Source organism: Podarcis cretensis, assembly GCF_951804945.1.
Source record: "Podarcis cretensis genome assembly, chromosome: 11".
Taxonomy (NCBI): Eukaryota; Metazoa; Chordata; class Lepidosauria; order Squamata; family Lacertidae; genus Podarcis; species Podarcis cretensis.
In genome coordinates, this window is record NC_137180.1 from 38,179,079 (window position 1) to 38,203,933 (window position 24,855).

Below are 24,855 nucleotides of genomic sequence, written 5' to 3' on the forward strand. Positions count from 1 at the left end.
CAAGAGGCTCAGTGAAGAGGCTCAGGATTTTCAGAAATGCCACAAATATTTAGGGGAGAACCCTTCCCTCACACAACCTACAAAGGGTGCTCACGCCACAGAATGCTGAGCAAGTTTTGGGTGGAAGATGGCATAGAGTATGGCTGTCAGGCACACTAAACAAGAACACTCCACACTGCTACATTTTGTTGCAGCTTCCACTTCTGGCTACTGCTTGCAATAGCTATAACACCTGCTGTGCTGTCTTAACTAAAGCTTCTAACTCAAGATACAGAGTTTGTGTCCATATAAGGATAAAAATTACAAATCAGTCATTAAAGCTTTTTGGCATAAGGCAGATTTAAAAAAAAACACAAGACTGGTAATAATGAACAAAGACCTACAGAACCATGTGTCAAGGAAATTTAAATATAATAGTATGAACAGCATGTTTGGAGTAATTAAACATTGGTTAATGGAATTAATAATTCAGAGCTCTTATATAAAGCTGATCAATAAAGGGGGTAATTAAACCCATAGCATATTGCATATATTAAGAGTTCCTGTTATGGTTGCCATAGAAACCTTAACTTTGAGTTCTCTTCCATTTGCAGGTTTAAATTTTTAGCCTCAGTGTTGCATTAACATACCATTTTTTTGCATTGAATAAATTTGCCAATAGAGGATTATTAAGGAGCTTGACGTTTCTAAAGTGTCTAACCCTGTAGTTAATCTGCACATCAACATTTTAAATCACAAAAGTATTAATACTCAGCTCACAGAACATTCAAGATGTTCTGCCTTTGATGTGCTTATGCAAAGTTGGTCACCATTTTAAGGCTTCTGTTGCACCAGCTTCCTGAAAAAGCTTCCCCCTTTCCAACTACATGTGTGTTAGGAAAAGGTGCAAACTTAAAATCACTAGAGCTAAAGGTAGGTGGGGTGGGTAGGTGAATAAATAATCATTGACTACAAAAAACACACCCTGCAATACAAGAAATCCATGCATATTTTATTAGCCCCATCCTCCAGAGCAGGGTTGCCAACCTGGTGCCCTCCAGATGTTGTCACACTTCAGCTCCCATCAGCATCAGCCAGCAGGGGAACACATTTGCTATTCCTAATCTAAACGAATATCGTGGACCAAAATCCGAGTGTTCTTTATGACTGAGGAATCCTCAGCAATATCAATGGGTTTGGGGAAATAGGATTTTACTGAAAGGAGGAGGACCTTGAAACTAGGAGTTCCTTGGCCTTGCCATACCTTCTAGCACTGATCCAAGAAGGGCTAAATTGAACCTTAGATAACTGACTCTGCCACTAATGAACCCCTGACAATTATCAAGGAGGTGGAGCTAGGACCCCTGCTCAGTTCCAGTAGGGATACCATGTCTCTGAGGGTCAGCAGGCGAATCAACCAGATGTGCCTGAGACAGCATGGTAGAGGCTGTGCAGAGAAGTGCCCAGGCACACTGTCTATTTAAGGAAAACTTTCAGGAGATCCAGTCTGCTGGGTGTAAGGCCAGTCTTTTGCAGAGGTTTCAGTGTGATCCAGTTCTTTGAAGACTTGCAGCATCAACCTTTAAATGAACGCTTAGGGAAACTGAAGACAACAGTAAAGTAATGCTAGTCTGATCTTTAGTCTGATCTTATATTGTGTGTGATATGCACAGAAGGATACTGAAAGTCGGATTCCAATTTTCGCCTATTAATTTTTTAGGCTTTAAAATAAAGTTAGGGTGTCATTTAGAAGCTTTGTTATTTTCTTGTCGGGCTCTGTTATTGCCCTGTTTCTTAAAAGTCCATTTTAGAATTGCGTTTTTGGTACTATTAAAGGCCTATATTGCCTTTTCAGAGGGATGTTTTTTCACTGGAAAAGAAAATTTCCTTTACTGCTAGCTAAGCTGATCTTTTGGCTTTCTTCCCAGAATGAACTTCAAAGTACTTCATATGGGTATTATATTTTGAAAACTACAATTTTCTCTGTGGAAACTGAACGAAATTAAACCCAATTAATGTAATTTATGTCTGTGCTGCCAGAATAGAGTATTCAATACGTTTGGTTTACTAGGTCATATTGGTCCCTCTGATATATCATATAAATTAAATTATATGCAAAAATATCAAAAATGTCTTGTTGCAAACTGGCAACAAGAAAGAAGGGTCATGTTCGGGCTATGCACATTTACTTGGGAGTAAGCCCCATCAAAACTTAATGCAGTGCCATTTGAATGTAAGTGCAGCCCTGCTGGATCAGAACAAAGGTCCATCTCAGCCAGGATTCTCTTACCAACAGCAGCTAGCCAGGTGGTTCCCAGAAGCCAACATTTAGGGTATAAAGGTAATAGCCTTCCTCCATTCCTCACCATGAGCCACTAACATTGAGCTACAGTTACAGTTTCTCTGAACCTGGAGATTCCATTTAGTCATCATGGCTAAGAGTAGTCAATTGACTGATCCTCCATGAATTTGTCTAATCCCAAAGCCATGTAAGTCAGTGACCCTCACCATATCTTAGGGCACTGAACTACGCATTGTGTGAATACCGTATTTTTTGCTCTATAAGACTCACTTTTTCCCTCCTAAAAAGTAAGGGGAAATGTGTGTGCGTCTTATGGAGCGAATGCAGGCTGCGCAGCTATCCCAGAAGCCAGAACAGCAAGAGGGATTGCTGCTTTCGCTGTGCAGCGATCCCTCTTGCTGTTCTGGCTTCTGAGATTCAGAATATTTTTTTTCTTGTTTTCCTCCTCCAAAAACCAGGTGCGTCTTGTGGTCTGGTGCGTCTTATAGAGCGAAAAATACGGTAAGTTATTTTCTTTCGTCTGTCCTTAACTGATATCAAGTCAATTATATGTCCCCAAGTTCTATCACAGAAAAAAACACCTCCATCTACTTCCCCAACACCATGCATAATTTTAAAAAACTGTTATCATATCTCCCCCACCTTAATGGTCCCTTTTCTGAGCTAAAGGTGACTACATAAGGTGCTCCAACCCCTTATTTTCATTTCTCACTGCAATATCTCTTTTTGAAATGGAATGACTAGAACTGTACACACTATTCCACACCAGTAATGTGATACTGCTTATTTTACTCCATCCCTTTTCTAATAAATACTGTGTGACTACTGCTGTGCACTGAGTTGACCATTTCATTGAACTGTCCACTGTGATCCCAAGATAGCTTCCTATTTAGTTGACAGCCAGTTCAGATTTTATCACTGTGAAGTTGGGATTCTTTTTTGCCCCAATATGCATTGCATTGTATTTATTTATGCTGAACACTTGATTTGGCTGCTGTCCCAGAAGGAAGGCTGAATCTTCAACCATTTTGTTGTTGCTTTTAGCAGAAAGGATAAAAAGGACCTTGTTATTGCCAGTAGTAGGTAATAAGTAGGTATTGTGTACCATAGTCAACTGGCAACAGCTACGTACTTATTACCTTTTATATCCTGACTTGGCCAGGCCTTTGTAATAAATATTCAAGGCAGCTAGCAAAACAACTCCCCCCAAAAAACCCCCCTGAAAGCAATACAGAATAAAAACAGTGAAGATATTAGTAAAACTACAGAGCAATCTACAACTAAAAGACAATAGCATCATAAAACTCTCTGCAAAGGCATTATTCAAGGAAGAAATATCAGGAAAAAATCCCTATAGAACAAATATGTGCAGCCAATCATATACAGAAATTAGGGGAATATACCACAATCTCTCACAAGACTGTTAGTCAAAAATGCAAACATAAACTGGAATTTTAAGGAACACATTATAAGTGCTATGGATTTTGCTGTTCTGTGAATTTCTGTGAATAGGACTGTTGCTGTGTTTTTGCTTTATGATACTAGATATCTTGGACTTGACAAAGGAGTGTGAATAGCCCAGAACAGGTGATGTATACTCATGGAAAGATGTGTCCCTATGGAAGGAAGCTCAGGTTAGAAGATAACTTCTTGATACATGACCACTGGGATATTCAGAAAAGGGATTAAGGGGCATACACTTCCCAACTCCATATAAGGATGGTGTAATCTAGTTCTGTGTCACTGTGCAAAGGCACAAGAGATAGACTGCAGTTTTGGTAGTTAAGAGAGTTTTGGGGGCTTGGCAAGCAAACAGTACCAGGGAGTGAGGGAGGGACACCCTTTAGAGACTAAAGACTACCTGCTTCTCCTCACCTGTAATTGATGTCTATGCACATTATACGGCCGATTTATTCATCTATCTTATTTCACCGTTACATTTTAAGTGTCCAAAGCAGTGTACATCATCAGTCGCAATATAAAACGTTTGAAGAAGTCAGAAGCTAGCAAACAAGAAGCATAGCTGGTAAAATACACTTCCTGAGAAGTTATCGGCTGTTATGGCCCTTTAGTTGAGGAGAAACCCTAATAATTCAGAGGGACTTACTTCGAAGTAAGTATGTATTGGGCTGGCTCAAGGCAGTCGTGCTCAAAGCAGCCCCCCTGACATTAGTTTTAATTCCATTGCTTTCAGTGGGTCTACTCTACACTTGTATTTTAGTGTTCTGTTGGAAGCCGCCCAGAGTGGCTGGGGAAACCCAGCCAGATGGGCGGGGTATAAATAAATTGTTGTTGTTGTTATTACTATTACTTGTCTGGATTCGCCTTCGTGTTTCTTAACCAAGCTGAGGAATTTTAGCATGCAAAATGGGTGAATCTTCCACGAGGCTAACTCTCCCGTTGCCTTTTAAGGAGAAATCCTCATACACATAACTGCGTAACATGTTCTTTTCAATACCATGCCTTGCCATTTAATTCCGAAATAAGGTTTCACTCTCCAGGAAGCACCCCGGATCACGTCGAGTTCTCAACCCTCGCCGGGCGCTAAGCGATACCAAGCCAACTCCAGACGCTTAGTCGCGCTTAAACCGGGCTGCGGCGCATGCGCAGAGTGGGACGGGAGCCACTACTATGGAGAGGAACGCCGCGGAGCGGAGAGAGCGACGACGGAAGGGCGCTCGCGACGTCTTCGAACACCTTCTCTCCCCCTCTTCTGGTTCTGGATCCGGGGCGAGAACGAGGCCTCAGCCATAGAGATGGCCAGGTGCAAGCGGTTCCGGGTTACTTCCGGAAGATCCCGCCTCTCCCTTCCCTTTCTCTCTAGAGAGGAGGAAGCGAAGAAAACAGAGCCGAGTCCGCTGGCTTCGGAGCGCGCTGGGCCTTGCCCAGTCAGCTGCCTCTCCCGCACCGGAGTAAGTTGAAGGAACGAATATCATTCGGGGGGCGGAACGGTTTCTACGTGGCCGTTCGCACATTTCCCCCTCAAGATTCTCGCTTGGAAGCGAGCGGGGCGCCAGACCCGGCGGGTGTGTGAGGGAAGGGAGGGGTCGTTTCTCAGATACTTAGGTGCTTGGGGGGGGGGGAGCGGCTGGGCCTGAGGTACTTATTCATGGGGGGTGGGGGTGTTAGAAACTCTGGGGAGAGGCAGGGTGGTAGACTTGAGGGAGACTCCCGGCGGTCGCGAGTGCCTGGCGGGGATTCCGGTGGGGCCCGAAGGTACGGATTGCCGATAAGGAACAACAGCCCTTGTGACGTCAGTGGTGTTCGGGGGGGGGGTTTGCTGCTTTCTCTGCAGCTTAGCTGCCACCCGAAAGTTGCCTCGCTCGCGCCGGCGTATGCCCGCGTGGACTGGTGTGTGCTGCCAAATCCTTCGAACGGAGCTGTCTGCAACACAGGCAGAAAGAGCTTTTTCCCAAGGCCGCGCTGGATGGTTGCTCGGTTTCATTAAAAAATAAAATAGAATGTGAATGTTTCATTCTGTATCTGGTGGGTCACTTACGACAGGCAAGGTTCTACCCGAGAGCAAGCTCGTTCACGATTACTGTGCTGGGGAAATGCTTTATCCGTGGGGCATGGTCTGTGCACAGTGGCGGGGATGTTTTAAGGTCACCAAAGTGGCTGTCAGTAGAATTTGGTAACTGGCACACAAAAAACAGTGATGACTGTTTAAAGAGAGAGGCTGTTTAAAAAGATTGGCCTTCTTGGAAAAAATGTGTAGCAAGCTATCTTGGAAGGGAACACACAGATGCTTATATGTATGCTGGTACTAGTAGCCTAAAACGAGGACACCGTTAAGGTAGGCATATGGAAATTGGTGAAATCAGTGGGGCATGTTTATTGTTTAATGTGGTTATGTATGGAAATGACAGAGGATCGTAGAAGAACAGCTTTGCTGGATCAGAACAAACAGGTAGCATCATGTTTCCAACCGCAGTGGTTAGCCAGATGCATGTAGGAATCCCTGTAGGGCAGAGTCATTTAGGAAATGTAGAAATTTTTCCTTTTCATCATGATCCAAACATGTATTTATCAGTGTGTGTTAGAGTAATTGAAGTTGCCCATTACTATGCTTTCTTCACCAGATACCTTCTTTACTTCATTCCTTATCTCCAGTTCACTCTTGAGTGCTTTGAACAGGGAGATGATAATTTGTGTCCTGTATTAAATTGCTTTTGGGCCCTGATTTAAACATATAGGAGAACAAGCCTTGTTGAAGATGAGTCAAAATGGGAGGTTACCTGTAGACAGTAACTCCTACACCAGCAGTCTTTTGGGGTTTGAGTAGGGGTGATCTAACCCAGTTCATCTTGAAAGGCTCCTGAATAAATGTAGGAATAAATGGGAACTTCTCACAGTGGAGGCTAAAAAATCCATACTAGAACTGGTAATGTTGAACTTTTTCATAAGTGATCTGGAGTAATGGATGAGCAGTTGACTAGGTTTGCAGACAACACCAGGAACACGAGGAAATTGCTAAGAAGTCTAATGAGGTGAATGAGCAACAAAATAGCAAACAACGTTTAGTTATGAATAAATTGGTGCTTATTAGCGCAAAAAATCTTAACCATGTTCACGCACATACTGACTTTCTCTGAACTGCTAGCAGCTGGTCACCTGGTGAAATTGAGTGGCAGTAGATTGAGGATGAGCAAAATAACATTTTACTTCCCATCACACATACTTGTATGCGAAAAATTGCCACAAGTTTAGATGGCTTTAAAGGGGGATTAAACAGATTCATGAAGGACAACTCTATTAATGGTTCTTAACCATAATGGTGAAATGGGGCCTGCTGTCTTGCGGGCTCTGCTTATGCAAATATAGACAGATTGGCAAGTGGAAAAGTGGGTCTTAGACTCAGATCTGTAGAGTTAGAAGGGGGCAGCGGGATTGTCTAGTTAAGCCTCCTGCAGTGCAGGAATCTTTTGCCCAATGTGGGGCATGTATCCAAGATTTGTGATAGTAACAGTCTCGTGCAACTGGATTCGGCATATTCTTTTATTTATAAAATTTGGAGGCTTCATTGGTTTAATTTTAATTTTTAAAGTTTTAATTTTTGAAGGGAAAAACCCCACTTGGATTGTTGTTTGACGCATTATTTTATTGGCATATTGTTTTATTAAGTTGGGAGATGTCATTAGAATCTATAGAAGTTTTAAATTCTGAAGGAAAAAGAATGAATTTACTCTTATAGAACAGTTGGCTCCTACTCCTTGTTCAAAAGTGGGATCTTGTTTATAGAGGAAAACATATAAATGTTTCTAAAATTATGTTCATGATTGATTAGTCTTTATTTGCTTGTAGAGTAGTTGTGGGTGCTGTTTATGAACATTGGGCATTTCAAGGTAACGTATCTGGTCTGCTTAGGCCTTAACCCCTACCCCATTTTAAAGATAATGAATTGGAAATATTAAGAGTGCCTATCTTGCTTTCCCAATGCATCTGGAAAATAATAAATACTAATTTTGATGTCTCTGTGCTTGTGAATATTTAAGGAAAATTACGTTGTAACAACACGTTATTGCCAAAAAACACTCGGAAGTTATCAGCTTGTAGTAATGGCTAATATATGTAAACCTTATGACTTACTTTAGTTGCCTGATTTCAGTTTTTTTTTTTAAATAATAGGTAGAAGAATACATGTTTACTTTCAGCATAGAAGAGCATGTTCCCAAATTCTTCCAACTTGGGTCATCCACCCTTCCCACTAGAACATCAACAATACAACTTCTTCATTAATCTTCCAGTGAACATACCTCCTGTTCTCTTTCACCAGCAATTCCAGAATACAACGTAAGTATGGTAGAATTTTAATCTGAAACAAATCTTGGATTTTTAAAAAGCCTACTTGCATTGTTAACATTATCACATAAACTACCACAGAGAAGCAATTTAATGTCCATTTGAGCTTTAGGTTTGCAGTGAAAATAAAGTTTGAGTAATAAACTTGAGTACTGTAGTTTGTATTTCATCACAGTACTGAATGGTAGCATGCATGTTCACTTTATTACTTAAGTAATTACTGTATGAATGTTTAAATTTAAATGCAAAACACTGGCATGAATAATCATACTGCATTGTAATTTTCCTAGAACTCCAGTAAGTGGTAGTCTTCTGACCATCCCACCTGTTTCACCTCCACCTTTTGCCTATAGAAATGGCAGCCCAGTGCATACATCAGCTGCACCTGCATCATTCCGAGGCAGAAAGTAAGTGCATTCTGTGGTTCTCTTCCATGTTATGTTCCCTTAGAATAAAGCACTATAAAATAATAGAAATATAATACTGAAGTGACCCCCTATTAAAGGTGTTACTCTTTGAGACTTTTTATGACACTTTGCCCACATTTTGTTTATTATGATGCCTATCTTGTTAGATGCTGACACACTCTCAAAATGGGAAGTTTGGAGTCATTTCCCACCCAGCTGTATTTCTCCACTGTTCTCAAGGGTGCATATTGCTATGTGTTTGTGGCACTGTTCATGCATTTTTTTTCTATATGCAACCACAGAAAAGCTAGGGAGTGACTATTCCCTTCCCATGCCCACAAGGGAAAATGGCTGTGAACACATCTGTTGTAGCTTTGGTAACTTTACTGAAAACAATGGAGTCATACCATATGCAGATAAACAGAGGAGACTCTGGCATTTTTAGGTGTTGGTCCTTGAATCTTTACTTGTATTTTCCAAGTTAATAATATTTTCAAGACCAGAAGCAGTATGCTGGACTGGATAGTTTGGTCTGGTCCAGAAAGGCTGCTCTTATGAGAATGTGTGAACCAGATTTACTGCTCTACTTATAAGGGTGAAGTGTGTGAGGAATAAGAACTGGTCAGTAGACTGGATCCTGAGTCATCATCGTCCTCCATGGACTACTTCCTCTTCCTTCTCACTGTAGCACTCTCTTCAGATTCAAAACTGCTCTCTTGAATAGGAAGTATTTCAGAATGAGAACTGTATTTGCTGTGCATAAGAATGGCTTGGCAATTTGATCTAGCATTGTCTTTCTATAGGACACAAATTGAGCGTTTGCACATACTTTTGAATTCCCTGTTTTAAGACTTTATTTGCATCATATCAAAGTTGGGCATTCCTCTTTAAAAATAATACACAGTCTTAATTGGTAGCATTGACAGTTCAGTCTCCCCCCCCCCCCGCATAGTTAAGTACCGAAATTGGAATAGTCAAACCTCTCTTACATTTTTAGGAGGCTGAAAGAGCAGGATGTTCCTTATCAAGTGAAGCGCCAGCGATTTCATTCACCTCATCATGAATCTGCTTCAGCTAACCAAGTAGTGCCTTTACCAGAAGATCACAGGCGGTCATTCCCTGGATCAATTCCTTCGCCATTATTTCCAGCACATTACATCTCTGATTTGACGGGATGTGTGCCACCCTTACAAGAAGCTTCATTTCCTGACCTTATAGAAACTGCACTCCCTGTGGCCAAAGATAAGGTAAAATTGAGAACAGGTGCTCTTTTCCTTTCTATAAAGTTTTCTGTGCAAGACAGTGGCTCCCAAATCCTGGGCTGCAAGAGGAGCTGAAGGGTATCTCAAACAGAGCCCAATGTGTTGGAAACATTTACACTGAGTCTTAGAGCAAGGATGACTCTTTGAGCAAGTATAGATTTCCACTCCTGCCTTCAGTCAATATAGAACCAGTAACATCATTCCCAAGGGAGGGGGGGAGAGTGTGTTGGGATTTCTTGCCACAGCCAGTGCTTTTTGTAAGAAAAAAAATAATAAATAGTTAAAATATAATTGAAGAATGCTGGGGAATGTGCATCTGAATTGTCACCTTTGCCCCTGACTGCAATGGGAATGGCAGAATGTTGAAGGATAATAGTAAATGATTTATCCTGTGGTTGCAAGGAGGATGCCTGCTTCTATTGTGGGAGCAGACTGAAGAAACACATGAAACAGGAACACTGCTTTTAATAGTAAAACTTCCACAGTTCTGACTGTGTTCAAGCAGCAATATTAATACTATGCAGCCATGTATTATTGCAGCAAGAACAACAATTTTAATTGCCTATGTGCTGTCCAATAACAGATGTTTGTCTGTAGAATAGCAAAGTTTAGAGTCTCACTAATCAGGCTCCTGCTAAATCATTTATTTACAGTGAATTCTCGTAGGACTTTGATTGGTGATTTGGGGGAAAAACCTTTTTAAAAGTGTGTGTGTGTACACAAATGTATTTACTATATATGTATAAGAGATCATACTGATAGTTGTATAGTAAATGCTGGTTTGTTTTTTGCATATGTTAAGCTAAGTCAGCAAATACTGGAATTATTTCAAGTGTGTCAACAACAAATCTATGACTTGAACAAAAAAGAGCTTTGCCGAACACAACTCCAGAGGGAAATTCAACAGATCTTTCCAAGTATGTTATCATTCCATATGTTTCTGACACTCAAATAGTCATGTTTTTAATTATACCCTTCTTCTAAAGAATAAGATTTTATTGTATGGTTCTTTCCTTGCAGATAGTAGACTCTTTTTGGTTGGATCCTCACTAAATGGATTTGGTACTCGTAGCAGCGATGGTGACCTGTGCCTGGTGGTTAAAGAGCAGCCAGTAAGTACTAGAAGGAAAACCTGCTGTCTGTGAAAATAGCTTTCCAAGATTCTTAGATGCCAAGATTCTTCAAGATTTTTTCTGAGAGAGGTTGGAAGGGGAGCTGCAGTGTAGGAAGCGGCTGTGATGCCAGAGATCTTTAACAAATTTAGTTAAAAGGAAATTAATGAAATTCTAAACCTGAGTCTTTTTCATTTGCATTTTCTGCCCCTGCCTGATGACTTGGGCCCCCAACAAATCATGGTCAAGTGCAAATATTTTTATACTTGTAGAACGGTGGTGAAGAATTGGCCTGGTCCTTATCTCCCTTAACCCTTACAGGCCAAATATGATAGGTGGGCAGGGCCACCCACCGTTCGATCACCTGACATCACAAGGACTTCAGAGTGGCATGCCTGTCTTGCAAAGAACCCTGCACAGTACTTTGAACTACTTCAGATCAGTTAATAATTGTTCTTTAAAGCACTCTGAGCTCTTTGCAAGTCTCTTCAAGAATTGACTGGCTATGGAGTTCCCAGGTATCCTGCTTTTCTGCTGTGATCAACTGGTTGTGGAGTTGCCCATGGAGAACTCAATTGTGCAACTGATCCTAGCTGGTTTATTTTCACTGCCAATCAGCTGATTGGTGAGACAGCAAGCTACGTCACATGTGGGACAGGTGGATGTGGTTTCGAGGAAGCAGCCAAGTTGGAACTGGTTGCCCCCAGGCCAAAGGTTTCTCATCCCTATGGTAGAGCCAGTTCATATTACCTGGCTGTTCCTTCTGCCTACTGCATAAGGTCACATATAGCCGCCCCATCAAAGGTATACTTGCAGAATTTATGTACTGTATACATTCTTTTCTGTATGTGAAGGCAGAAAACAAGACAGCTGACACAAGACAGCTTTTTAAGATGAAGGGAGGCACACTTCAGAGGAGCAGAACCTGTAGCAAAAAACCCCAAAATGAATCTGCTTCTCTGTAGCCGAGAAGAAAAAAGGACAATTAGTGATGGATCATACGCATTTTTTAAAAAAGAGTACCTCTTAATAGAATGGAAACTTCACCAGATAATTTGAATAAAATAATCACATTTCTGGAACCATACTATCACTTAGATTAACAATGTAACTGCATTACACGCTGCATTAGCTTTAATCGTGCTTTTAAAAAGACCTACTTGCATTATTCTCATTCCTCATGAAAGCTGTTAATGATTAGCAATACTCATTATGCAAATACACCTTATTCAAGTAGGGGTTTAAGTTGTATTCCAGGAAGGGCAACTTAACTCACAGTGTCTCTCTTTAGTTCTGATAATTCTTCTGTTTTCTAATCTTAAGTGAAAAATGGTGTGTGAGCATAACACGTATTTTTTATGTAAATAACAGGACAAGATCGCTCCAATTATTTTATTCCCGGTATCTCACACTCCTAGCATTATTATTGTTGTTGTTATATTATTATAATTATTATTTATTAAATTTATATGCTGTCCTTCATCTGTAGATCTCAGAGTGGTTCACAAGATAAAAATACAAAATACATAATAAAAACTAGAACAAACCAAGCCAATGACCCCTTCCTCTAAGGTACTCTGGCCTGGAGCCATTTAATATTTAATACCTTAAAACTTGCACTATGAACTGAGCGCTCGAAAAGATAACTAATGGAGGTGCTGTATTATCAGAGTTACATAATATAATTTGGGGGCCTGAGGTGGAAAAACCAGTGTTATATCCAGGGAATGAAACACACACACACACACACACACACACACACACACACACACACACCACTTATCTGTCCTTTAATGATACCTCCAAACTGGACTCTTTACTTTGGATATGTTGTAGGATCTGCCCTGAATGGGACTCCCAGTGTGTTATTATTCAAGCACTGATCATTTTAACCCTTTTGCTCTTGTTTCATAAATGACACATGAAAGTTATGAATGCATAGGTTGTTGCAATGGTGGATGTAGAAATATGTGATCTTTTAATTAGTTTCTATTTAATTTCATGTGTTTTTAACAGATGCCTCCCCTGGTTTGTTTTAATAGATATAAAATATTCAGCGTTGTATCCAACACTGCCATTCTACTTGCACAACAAAACCTCCCCCTCTTCCCTGCAGCCCCCTGCACACCATCAAAAACTGCTGCAGAAGGTTGGGGGACCCTCTGAAGCAGATTGTGTGGGTGCGTGAGAAGAAGCAGGGAAGGGGAAATCCTGTTGTGTGAGTGGAATGCAATTCATGCACTTTTAGATACAACCCTCACTCATTTCCTGAATGCATCTGAGTATTGATGGACGTAATTTATTTCAGATTAATCAGAAGACTGAAGCAAGACACATACTCAGCTTACTCCAAAAACACTTCTGTCGGAAGCTTTGTAAGTTCTGGACGATGTTATAGTGAAATGATGGTTGGCTAATGCTTTGTGATATGCACTAATGGGCAAGAAACCCTTACATGAAAAAGTTTACATTTAACTTAATTAAGACTGCATTTATGACTGCCCAAGTGAATGGGTTGGATTTGAGGTTTCCCTCATTCATTATTTAAGGCATATCTATGCTGCCATTCATCACTGGTACCAAGGTGTCTCACAACAATACAAACACATTTCTCTTAAAATCAGCTCATTAAAATAGAACACAAATACAAAAGCCACAGTAAAGCCGCCCAATTGTACTAAATGTTTGGCATAATCATAGTTGGTGCTTACGTTCTTTTGGAAGAGGTCTGACCCGGGGGCGGAGAGAAGGAGGAGAGTTGGCTGCAGCTTCCCCTCCCCTCTCCACTTTGCAGGGTGAGCTGCAGGGGGCTCCCTCAGCACCCTTTGGGGGGAGGGAATGACCCGTGTGTGTGCCCTGGGCGGCATTAACATACGCTCTGCCATTGTTCCCTTCTGGTTATCTCAAGATGGATCTCAGTAGACTGGTCACATTCTAAGATGTCTATATAAGGGCATGGAAGGTGTCCCTACTGTTCTTGAGTTGTCTAAGGCTTTATAAGGAAACAAAAGAACATTAACCTTGGATTGGTAGCAAAGTGGCAGCCAGTGCAGTTATTTCAGAAGTGGGGCTCATGGTGGGTAGCACAGCTTCCACATTTTGTACTAGCTGCAGCTTCCAAACCAGCTTTAAGGGCATAAAGTGTCTTATTAAGGTCGCCTGTCAGTGTGCCCAAGGCATTAATCTGCATGCTTGCTTAGTGTTTTTTTAAAAAACATCTGCAGTCGGTCTTGAACTTGGAAATTAATGAGATCTGATGGTTGACCAAATACAATTTTATCCATGAACTGAATAAGAATGATTGAAATGTGTGCATGTTTGGTGCAGTACAGCTTAAGAATTGCTGTGTCATAAAACCCTTTATCTAACTCTTACCTAACCAGGGTAAAACAGTGTAATTGCTTTGCCCATTGCTGTTTAATATATCTGTGAGATGTTCTTTTTCCCCTTCCCTTTCAGCAAACTATATTGAGAGACCTCAGCTGATTCGAGCAAAAGTGCCAATAGTGAAGTTCAGGGACAAAGTCAGGTAACTATAATTTCCATTAGTTTTTAGATCTTGTTCTTGAAAAAATGTGCTGGGTTCTTTTTTATTGTGTGGCATAGTTCTTAATAAGATAATGGTTACTGTTACCCAACCCACCGTATGCCTCTGTTGCATAATCAGTGGGAAATGAATCAAAAGTGAGTTGTTCTTTATGGATTTCAGTGGGGCTTAAGGTATGTCCTGGTATTCTGATATGCTTCCCTTTTCTGCTGTTATATTTTATTTATAGCAGAGTGATTCTCTGTATGACAGCTGATTTAATTTCTCCAATAAATGGCTTCCATAATAAATGGATTGTCTTCCATTCATTATTTTAATACAATATAAAGAGGCCCTAATTCACTTTAGAGCTGGAGAGTAGGTTGAAAGGCATACAGTGGGTCTCCTCTTTCTGCTTTGCCATGTCTTTGTGGGAGGTTGTACTGCATCAGAATCCCAATGTGGCTAAAACACAAGTTTTCATGTCTGTGTTTACATCTGATTTGCATTCTTTATAGAAATAGCCAAGTCTGCAGGGGTTGCTTCTGCTTTTGTTTCAGCTGATTCTTCCAGCTTCTCTCTTAAGACTTCTTCTTTTAAGTCTTTGTTTTTGTTTTCCCCTGTCTTTCTGTGTCTGTCTTACTATTAACTGTGCTGTACCTCAGTGGTAAAGCACAAACTTTGAACACAGAAGGTCCAACCCCTAGTTCAACACCTCTAGTTGAAAGGATCGGGTGTCAGGTGATGTGATATACTAGATGTCTGCCAGAAACCCTGGAGAGCTGCTGCTAGTGAAGTAGCCTATACTGTGCGAGATGGCTCAGTCATCTGAGCCTTTAGAAGGCAGCTTCCTATGTTATTAAGGCAGCAAGCTATATTCAGTGATGGTGTGAGACAGCACAGAGGGTTTTTGGGTGGTGTAAATAAAGTAACTACGCGATTGTCACCATTCAGCCCTTTAGCATAACACATTCATTTTTTATGTATCAGCATTTTTTAAAGCATTCACTTAACTAGATGTTTGTTTGTATTCTATCTTCCTTGACCTCTAAAACATGGTTTTTTTTAAAGCTTTTCTGTTATTGCCTGGTTGGTGGGGATAAATCTTCAACACCCACATTTTATTTAATATTGGTTATGAAATACTCCCTGGGAGGATGGCTGAAGGGTGAGAGGATGGTCTAGATTGGCATGTTGGCCACTGGAGGTCCCCTGGGGCATCAGTGGAAAGCTCTGCCAGTGTCCTGCTGGTGGTGGTGGTAAAAAAAATAGGATAGAGATCCAAGCAGCAGAATTTTAAGAAATTGGTTAAAATGTCTGGGGAAATCCGGGTGTTTAGCAGCCCAAATCGGAAGTGTTGATTTTTTTTTGGCTCAACAACTTTGGCCCCACCAAAAAGCTCACCTTTTTTGTCCGGATTTTCACTTTTTTGAAATATGGCAACCCTAAAATAGGATTGGGGGGGGCATAGATCTGCAAGATCCTTACTGCTTTGGTTTCCCCAACATGCCCTGAGCTTACTCCATCCTTGAAGATGGCAGAATTAATTCCCTCCCACCAAAGTAAATGAGAGAGTGGGCATAATGAACTCCCCCTATGGGGAAAGATTGTAACGTTAGCAGCTTCTCAGTTTAGAGAAAGGGCGAGTAAGAGGAGACATGATACAGGTATATACAATTATGAATTGTGTGGAGAAAGTGGATAGAGGAGTTTTTTTCCCTTCCTCATAGCACTAGAACTCAAATATCCAATGAAGCTGAATGTTGGAAGTTATAGGACAGACACTTACTCACAGTGTCGTTTGTTAAACTAGGGAGATCGCTCCCACAAGAGAGAGTGGTTGCAACCAACTTGGATGGCTTTAGAGAGGATTAAACAAATTCATGGAGGATAGGGCTTGTGTTCCACCTCCACTGTTGGGAGGCAGAATGTCTCTGGATGCCAGTTGCTGGGGAGAGTGCTGCTGCACACATGTTCACTTGTGGACTCTCCTTATGGATCTAGTTGGCCACGGTACAAACAAAGTGCTGGATTAGTTGGCCTGATCCACAAGACTTAATGGGAAAAGAGCCCTCTCTTTAACACTGGCTTCTGCTGGCTGGCAGGGCATTGGACGTGGCAATACAGTGGTGCCTCGCAAGACGAAATTAATTCGTTCCGCAAGTTTTTTCTTCTTGCGAGTTTTTCGTCTTGCGAAGCACGGTTTCCCATAGGAATGCATTGAAAATCAATCAATGCGTTCCTATGGAAACCGCCTTCAGACCAGGTCCGGGGACAGTCTGTCTCCCAACCTCTTCTGAAGGCTGGGGGGGGGGCAAGGGCTTTTCTTCCCACTGCCAGCCTTCAGAAGCCCCGCAAGCTCCGGGGACAGGAGGGCTTTGCTGCCGACCGCCAGCATTTTAAAAGCCCCTGGGACAGCGGAGGTCTTCTGAAGGCAGGCAGTGGGCGAAAGTCTTTGCTCCCCCCCCCCCGCCTGCCTTCAAAAGCCGTCCGGGATAGCGGAGAAACGCGCTGCGCTTCCCCGCTATCCCGGGAAGGCAGGCGGGGGGGGGGAGCAAAGACTTTTGCCCCCCGCCGGCCTTCAGAAGAGGTCCAGGAAGGCCGGCGGTGGGCGAAAGTCTTTGCTCCTGATGGCCAGCATTTTAAAAGCGGTCCCCGGAGATTTCCCTATGGGCTTTCTTCTTGCGAAGCAAGCCCATAGGGAAATTCGTCTTGCAGAACGACTCAAAAACGGAAAACTCTTTCGTCTTGCGAGTTTTTCGTTTTGTGAGACGTTCGTCTTGCGAGGCACCACTGTGGTTCTGCCAGGGATTCTTGCCTGCATGGATTGCTCTTCGTTTCTGTTTGCTATAGTACATGGTTTTCTGCCAAGTATCAGGGGGCAAGTGCATTATTTTCTACACGTCTGCTACTGCAAACTTTGTCAGAATTTCCTGGTTCTCTTAGTAAAGTGGAAAATAATTTTGTACCTTTTGTGCTAACTTGCTACTTGTCACGAGGCTTTGGTTTCCAGCTAAGATCAATCCATTACAGTTACCTTAATTATATTAAGTTGTTCAATCCTGCTTTAGAATTCATTAGAATCCATTTTCCCTGGACCTTGATAAATTATGTGTCTGCTTAAATATGTGGCTTGCTATGGAGCAAATTGAGAGTCAGATTGTGAGCAGCGCTTAATTGTTGCCTGTGCTCAGTACTGGAACACATAAAGCAGTAAATGCATTTGAGCAGCATCCAAGTGCATTTTATTTCCCACTGATCCATAGCCCAAACTTCCACATCTAGAATTCAGAGGCAGAGTTGCCAGGCCAGAGAGTACCAGATCTGAGGTGGCATGATAACCTGCTCAGTAAAAAAAGCTTGCTTAAAGCTTCACATTTCTGGTATTGTCCACTCACTAAAGGGTGTTTTGGCTGTTAACACTTTTCATGGGGGCGGGGACTTTATCTGTAAATCACACAGAGGTGAAAATGGTAATATTTGGAAAATTTGCAATTGTTTGTGGCTCAGCAAAGATGCTTCTGGGTGTTTCAGCATATTCTATGGTTATATATTGGTATAAATCTTTCCAAATTTTTCATATACCTTAGGGAATGATCACTCCAGAAAAATGTCTCATTGAAGTGGGAAATAGGTTACAGTGGCAAGAACACTTGAGTTTTATTGCCCAGCTACTGGGTGGAGATGACAGCATGCTGTACCAAGAAATTATAGGGTTTTAATCCAACTTTTTCAGATAAGTGACAGTTCTGAAAACAGTAGCCCTGTTTTTGTTTACATTTGCACACAAATGAAACACAGATGGTATTCTGAAAAGCAAAGCAGGCTTGTGTTTGTAAATCAGTTCCACAACAATGTTTTTAATCATACCATAATGAAATAACTGTGTTAGGTGCCTGCTGCAAACATTTTTGTTTCAGCAAACCTACGCAAAATACAATTTAGGGATCTTTATTTGTTTTGAAAAGTTTTCCTTAGCTGTGTGTTTTTGAATACGTACACTGGTTAAAGTCTTGTGATTATGCTATATAAAAGTCCCAATAAATATATAGGATTTATTTGTTAAAGTCCTTGTGCAAATTTATTTTTTTCTCCTCTAGCTGTGTGGAGTTTGACTTGAATGTAAACAATGTTGTAGGAATAAGAAATACATTCCTTCTCAGAACCTATGCATACAGTAAGTAGTCTGTATTTTTTATATATATAGATGGTCAGTTACCTAAGATTCTCTTTCTGTGTTTGCAAACTGAGATGCTACTCAGTATCTAAGCTTCAATACTAGATAGGCATACTTGGTAGTAAATCCAGCTATTTCAGTGGGACTTACTTCTGAGGAAGCTTGTATAGGATTAAGCTGCAAACATTTTACTATTATTAAAACACACACCAAATGTGTCGAAATTCAGTTGTTGAGGCATACTTTTAATAAATTGCTACTTTATTTTATTGTACTTTGTTCACTGCCTAATGCTTTCAGTTTAATATAGGCCTGATATAATTTAGCCTCATAATTTACTTACTGTTCTATTACTATTGTTGCTAATATTACTATTATGTAGACAAAAGGGACCTGCAACAAAATGTTGTAGCAAGGAATGGTCCGGCTGTTTTCCACTGTACTTCATTCCTTTCCCCATTCCAGGTGTGCTGTTTCCCTACCATCACCACCACACAAACAGTCAGTAGACCACTGAGCTGTTTTGGTGATTCCTTCTCCCCTCCCTTAGATTTTTTTCAAGTTTTTCTGGACTTGTGCAAACAATGAGGCACCCCTCACCAACCATGAATATATCTCTAATGCATGGCTGGTGCTAAGGATACACCTTCAGAGAACGACTTTACTGTTAGTATATAGGACATCACCATCAATGCCATTTATACTGAACAATCTAAGCTAAAAAGACAGGACTTGGCTTAAAGAAGCTTAAATATTCTAAATTTAAATTGTACCAGGAGACAGCAAAGAGAGGAGGTGGAAAGGGAGAGCTTAGGGTTTGAAAACAAAGAAGGGAAATGGGGCAAGAGAAGAAAATATAACACGGGAATAATATGATCAAATATTGTTGCTCTTTCTTATTTTGGCCAGGGAGAAGGACCAGTGATTAAGCCAAAAGGCTTCATACAAAAAGGTCACTATTAAGAGAGGTGGATTTTCATAGGTAGAGATACTTCCAAGCATAAGGGACAGCAAGGAAGTACTGGTAAAAACTATTTAAAAGACAGTACAGTGGTACCTTGGTTTAAGAACAGCTTAGTTTACGAATAACTTGGATTAAGAACACTGCAAATCCGGAAGTAGGTGTTTTGGTTTGTGAACTTTGCCTTGGAAGCAAAACATGTTCCACTTCCTGTTGAGTGTGTTCCATTTGTAAATTGAGTCCCCCGCTGCTATGGGAAAGCACACCTTGGTTTAAGAACACTTTGGTTTAAGAACGAACTTCCGGAATGGATTAAGTTCATAAACCAAGGTACCACTGTATACCTTTAGGTATCTACAATTTTGGAATCATGGGTGGCAATGATATATTCATTGAAAAAGTGGGGATACATGTATGTGTGGGAGGGGGAGCTTTATAATAGGTGTTTATCTAATGAGATTGGCTCAGCTGCTCTGCCTGATACATTTTTGTTTTGTTTTGTTCACAGTTGAGAGTCGAGTGCGTCCATTAGTGCTTGTTGTTAAGAAGTGGGCAAGTTTTCGTGGCATAAACGATGCCAGCCGAGGCACTTTAAGCAGCTATAGTCTCGTGTTGATGGTTTTGCACTATTTACAAAGTAAGTATATTTTTAACTTTGGTAGTCCGCCCCAACCCCTGACTGACTGACCTGGATTGCTTCCTGCTTACCTTTAGCCACTGTTCTAGAACTTCTAGGAGCATCTCTAGATAAAGTGCTTCTTAACACCTTCACATGGTGCCACATTCTCAGTATAACACCCTAGAATATATTTTTTTTACATTAAGCATACATATACCTCTTCTTTCAGAGTTTTGACATTCCTCTGTGATCTAACTTCATGAAAAAATACTGTAGGATTATTGTTGGGTTTCTTGTGATATTTTAAAATACAGCTAACAGCAGGAAACAAATTGGAAAACCTCCCATCCATCTTAATAATCTTGTAACTAACTGTGTTTTAAAATGTAATATAAGTAATAGCTAATGTAAGCAAGTAACTAATGCTGCTGCTATTATTTATTATACATTTCTATTACACTTACGTGCAATAGAATGCTGTTCATCTTCCTTAAAATATATCCATTTAGTGGATAGAGGTGTGAAGTTTCAGTAGTGACCATTCATTAATTTTTGGCAAATTGAATATATTTGGTTCTAGGTGCAAGTCCTTCATTTTTCCCCACTGCACCATTCTTGTTCTTGTCTTCATTCTTGTATAATGGAAGCTACTTGCCTCATCACCAGGAGTAGCCTCAGGGCTCCATTCCCTTTGGGGCAATCTTTTCAAGAGCTGCAGGGTCATTGTTGGGCAGGGCAGGAAGTAAAAGTGGGTGGAGCAAAGAATTTGACATAGGTTACATTCCAGCCATGGAAAACACACACATCTGCCTCTCCATCCAAGCAAGGAAGTGGCATTATTGCAGTCAAAGGACACATTCCATCTAGGCAAAAAATGCGCAAGGACTGCTTGGATCACAGGCACCAAGTATTATGACATGAGGAGTGAGGGTGTGGCCCAGGGAAAATCTCAAGGGCTAGATGGATTTCACCCAGGCAAATGAACAAGCTTCTTGAAGAGAAACAAAACATTCTGCCCTTGACAGCCTTCTGCATTTCTGGGCTCCGTATAGAATGGGGAGGACGTCACCATTTTCCCCCATGCGGCATAGTAAGCAAGCTGGAAATTGGCATCCCACCAGATTCCTTGTCCAGGGGCCACACTCCCACTTTGTGTTTATGCTGAAAGTGCAGGAGGCAAAGCCTTGTTAGTTTATGGATAGCTCTATCCTTCCACCACTTGTCTACGACACTTCTGTGCTTGATGTGCAGGAGGCAAAGACTTTCTAGTCACTCAGCATAGAAACCAAATGGGCTGGTGGCCGCTCTCCGAAGCTTTCGTGGAGGAGGCACACAAAGAAGGGCCTCAGAGGGTGATCTCAGAGTCCAGGTACATTCATATGGAGAGAGGTGGACCTTGAGGTATTGTGGTCCTAAGATGCTTAAGGCTTTATAGGTCAAAGCCAGCACTTTGAAATTGGGACTGAAAACTAATTGGCAGCCGATGCAGTTGGGCCAGGATCAGTGTAAGATGCTCAAACCGTCTTGCTGTTCTGCCCCAGCTGAAGTTTCCAAACTCTTATTAAAATATTAAACTTTTTCAGATCTTGCTTTTGGTAGGAAGTTCTTTTGCTGTATAAAATGGGAAATTTGGAAGATTAAAAAAATAGAAATCCCATAAATGTATTAGTACTCAGCCTCTCTTCACCTTGTTATTGTGGAAGCTTCCATTAGAAATTAGGAAGTGGACAAGTATTTATTTTAGGAGAGGCTGGTATGAGCACCATTAGCTTTATTTAAAAACAGGATTGGAGAACTTATGGCCCTCCAGATGTTAGCTGGACTAAAACAAATCATTTCTGATGTTTGGCCATAATGGCTAAGGCAGATGTAATGCCTTAACATAACATCTGGAAGACCACAGCTTCTTTATACCCATTCTAGACCACACAGTCTATAATAACTATACAATTGGAATACATATGTTGGCAAATTTAACTGGTAAGTATGCACTTTCTGAATTACAGCAGTTCTTAAGGAGCTGGATGTGGTGTGCCATAAATTGGGTAAAATGTATTGAATTCCAGGATTAAAAACATAGGGTGGATCGTAAATGCACTAGAAAAAACACTAAACTTCATTATTCAGTCATGCTTTCTCACAAAAAAAATGAGAAAGCATGAGCACTAATGTATCGTATTGCAAACTATTTTTGGATATAGCAGAATGTGACTTCTGTAGCTACTATTTTGTCTTCCAGTTATGTGTTTTGATGTTAAGAGACCCAGTTAAGTGTTTTGACACTCCAGTTTATAAGATTGCTACATCAGTACAATTGTATAGATTATCTTCATTTGGTGAAGAGTTAATAAAATGCCAGCCCATTTCAGTTATGGAAGGGGAGCAATTGGGACAGAATGGTCATTCAGCCAAAGTTTGTAAAAGTTAATTCAGCTGGAAGAAAGCTTTTTTCCCATCCTCCTTTTGGCGTTGCCATATATTATGAGGCAGTATCCTCAGTATTTACATGGTTTTGGGATTTTGTTAGGAATTGCAAAAAGATGTAAATAATTAGGAAGACTCCTTTTTATTTAGTATTTTTTAGTAACAGTGGCTGTTTTTATGGAGGCAGACTATGCTTTCTGTAACCAGAGAAATAGGTAGTATTGAAAGAGTCATTGCATTTTCATAGATAAGAATCTACATTTGTTCTTCAGAAGCCTGTGTTCTGTAACAAATTCCCATTGCCTTCATAGTGAAAAATGTCCACATGGCCTTAGATAAAACCCTGTGTAAACACACCAAATAGCAATATATTACTAAGTTTGGCTTAGATGAGTAACTTTCATATTATAGAATGGTTAACCAAGTTTCACACAAACTTATGAAAGGTAATTTTGCTTAATTTAAAGGCCTAGCAATTAACATTTGGAGTTAAGCATTTAATTCTAGACCTTCAGTTCACACCACTGGTGTAGCTGGTATGTTGTTTTCTGTGAAGTACATGAATCACAGCGACTTTAAACTTTTTTTTTATAGCCCTACCTGAACCTATCCTTCCATCCCTCCAAAAAAATTACCCAGTAAGTGCTTCTTATAAATTACTACATAATATGTTTATTAAAAATGGATGATCTACAATATGAATGTTGCTTTTAAATTTGGGTAATGGCAAAATATGCCTATGACCATGCTTGTTAGATTTGTGCAGTGAGCCATCACTGTATGCCCGTGTTTGTAGAAAGTTCCCCTTGCAGTCTGACTCCCTCCCCAATCCCTTTTGTTTCATACAAGCTAAATTTTTACGGAATAGTTCTGATCAGGTTCAATTGCTAGGAAGTAAGACCCATTTATTTCCTTGGGACTTGCTTCTAACTGTGTGCACTTAGGAGTGAAGCACATTGCGCTTAATCAGACTTGTCCTTTCTGTTCTGCATATAGGGCATGTCAGTGCCATGCCACGATTATCTGGTACTGTTCTGGATTTTAGTTCTCTGTAGCCCATTTGCCTTTGGTGATCTTGTAGTTCACATGCTCCTGAAGCTGGCCTTCTTTCCAGATCATCTGCATGCCTCAAGATCATGTTAAGTTGGCTCACTTTGCAGCTGCATGATTAGAGATTGCTTGCCTCCCTCCTAGATCTTCTTACCATGCCTGGGGCAAATGTGTAGCGGAGTGTTTGCTATCCTAGAATAGCTCACTTGTCACAAATTTATGCTGTTAAGGGTTTAACAAACAAACAGAATCTGCTGTGAAACAGGTGAAAAATGTCCCAACATAATGGCCTAGATCTGACCAAGGCGGTAAATCTATGTCTGGACTATTTCAGACTTCAAGTGGGGGCTCACATGACTAAATTGGTGAGATCTATTCTAGGCCACTGTGTCCCAGACTGCTGAACAATGAGATACACTTTCTTCACATTATTACTGCTAACATAGTAACCTGTTAGGAGTATCTAGGGAATTCTTCCAAGGCAGCTCACTCAATCTGCACAGGTAATACATATATTTGGAAGGTACTGCTGTTACATAAAGTATCTTTTGCTATTTATTTAGGAAAGCGTGCTCCTTGACCTTCAAGTATAGATTCTTCAGTGCCCAGAGCGCTTGTTGTGTGGCTTTCTGGGACAGAGCAGCTGAGTGAATGGCAGTAATTGAGGCGTGACACTTGGGAAATAATTGTCTCACATTCTAGAGGGGTAGTCATATTGGTGTGTGGTTGCAAAGGCAACAAAGAGCCTTGGGGCACCTTAAAGAGTAATCCATTGTGGCAGAAGCTGTCATGGGCCAGAGCTCACTTCATCAGATGATTTAAGCGGTCTGCCGAGTGATTAGGGGTATGTTTGATTTGTTTCTTTTAAGTGAGGCCAGAAGGTTAAGCAATACAAGTGAGTGCTGTAGGTATATGTTAGGAGTACACAATGCATAAATGGATACAGAATCTAATGAAATTAATAAGCTTGCTTCCACACTAGAGCTGCTTAGTGCTGCTGAGGCATTTCTTTCCCATAATTAGCTGAGTTTGGAATTAAAATGGAGGTGCACTTCATATAGTAATACATTAAGTAGTAGCTCCCTTGTCCTGGAGCAGAATCCTTCTAGAGTATTTACTCACAAGTAAGTTCCATTCAGCAAAAGTCCATCCTAATGTCAATTTTAAGTTTTAATTGCAGGGCCAGCTGTTTTGGTTCTGCTTATTATAATAACCTGCCCAGGATGACTAACAA

At 40.8% G+C, this 24,855-nt stretch overlaps 1 protein-coding gene across 3 annotated transcripts in view; it reads left to right on the top strand.

Moving 5' to 3' along the window:
- Positions 1–5,040: 5,040 nt before the first annotated feature.
- The window catches only part of TENT2 (terminal nucleotidyltransferase 2), a 33,460-nt gene continuing 13,645 nt past the window's right edge, over positions 5,041–24,855 (top strand). The window contains exons 1-12 of one of the 3 annotated variants that reach the window (XM_079995639.1): positions 5,098–5,193; positions 6,689–6,771; positions 7,910–8,074; positions 8,374–8,490; positions 9,488–9,737; positions 10,555–10,669; positions 10,773–10,864; positions 13,173–13,239; positions 14,324–14,393; positions 18,491–18,567; positions 20,037–20,165; positions 23,166–23,209. In XM_079995639.1, the coding sequence (XP_079851765.1) occupies positions 7,947–8,074; positions 8,374–8,490; positions 9,488–9,737; positions 10,555–10,669; positions 10,773–10,864; positions 13,173–13,239; positions 14,324–14,393; positions 18,491–18,567; positions 20,037–20,165; positions 23,166–23,209 (1,089 nt within the window). In that variant the 5' untranslated portion in view covers positions 5,098–5,193; positions 6,689–6,771; positions 7,910–7,946. Of the gene's footprint in view, positions 5,194–5,610; positions 5,791–6,688; positions 6,772–7,909; positions 8,075–8,373; positions 8,491–9,487; positions 9,738–10,554; positions 10,670–10,772; positions 10,865–13,172; positions 13,240–14,323; positions 14,394–18,490; positions 18,568–20,036; positions 20,166–23,165; positions 23,210–24,855 lie in introns of those variants that run through there. The other 2 variants (XM_079995638.1, XM_079995640.1) reach the window with 2 other exon arrangements.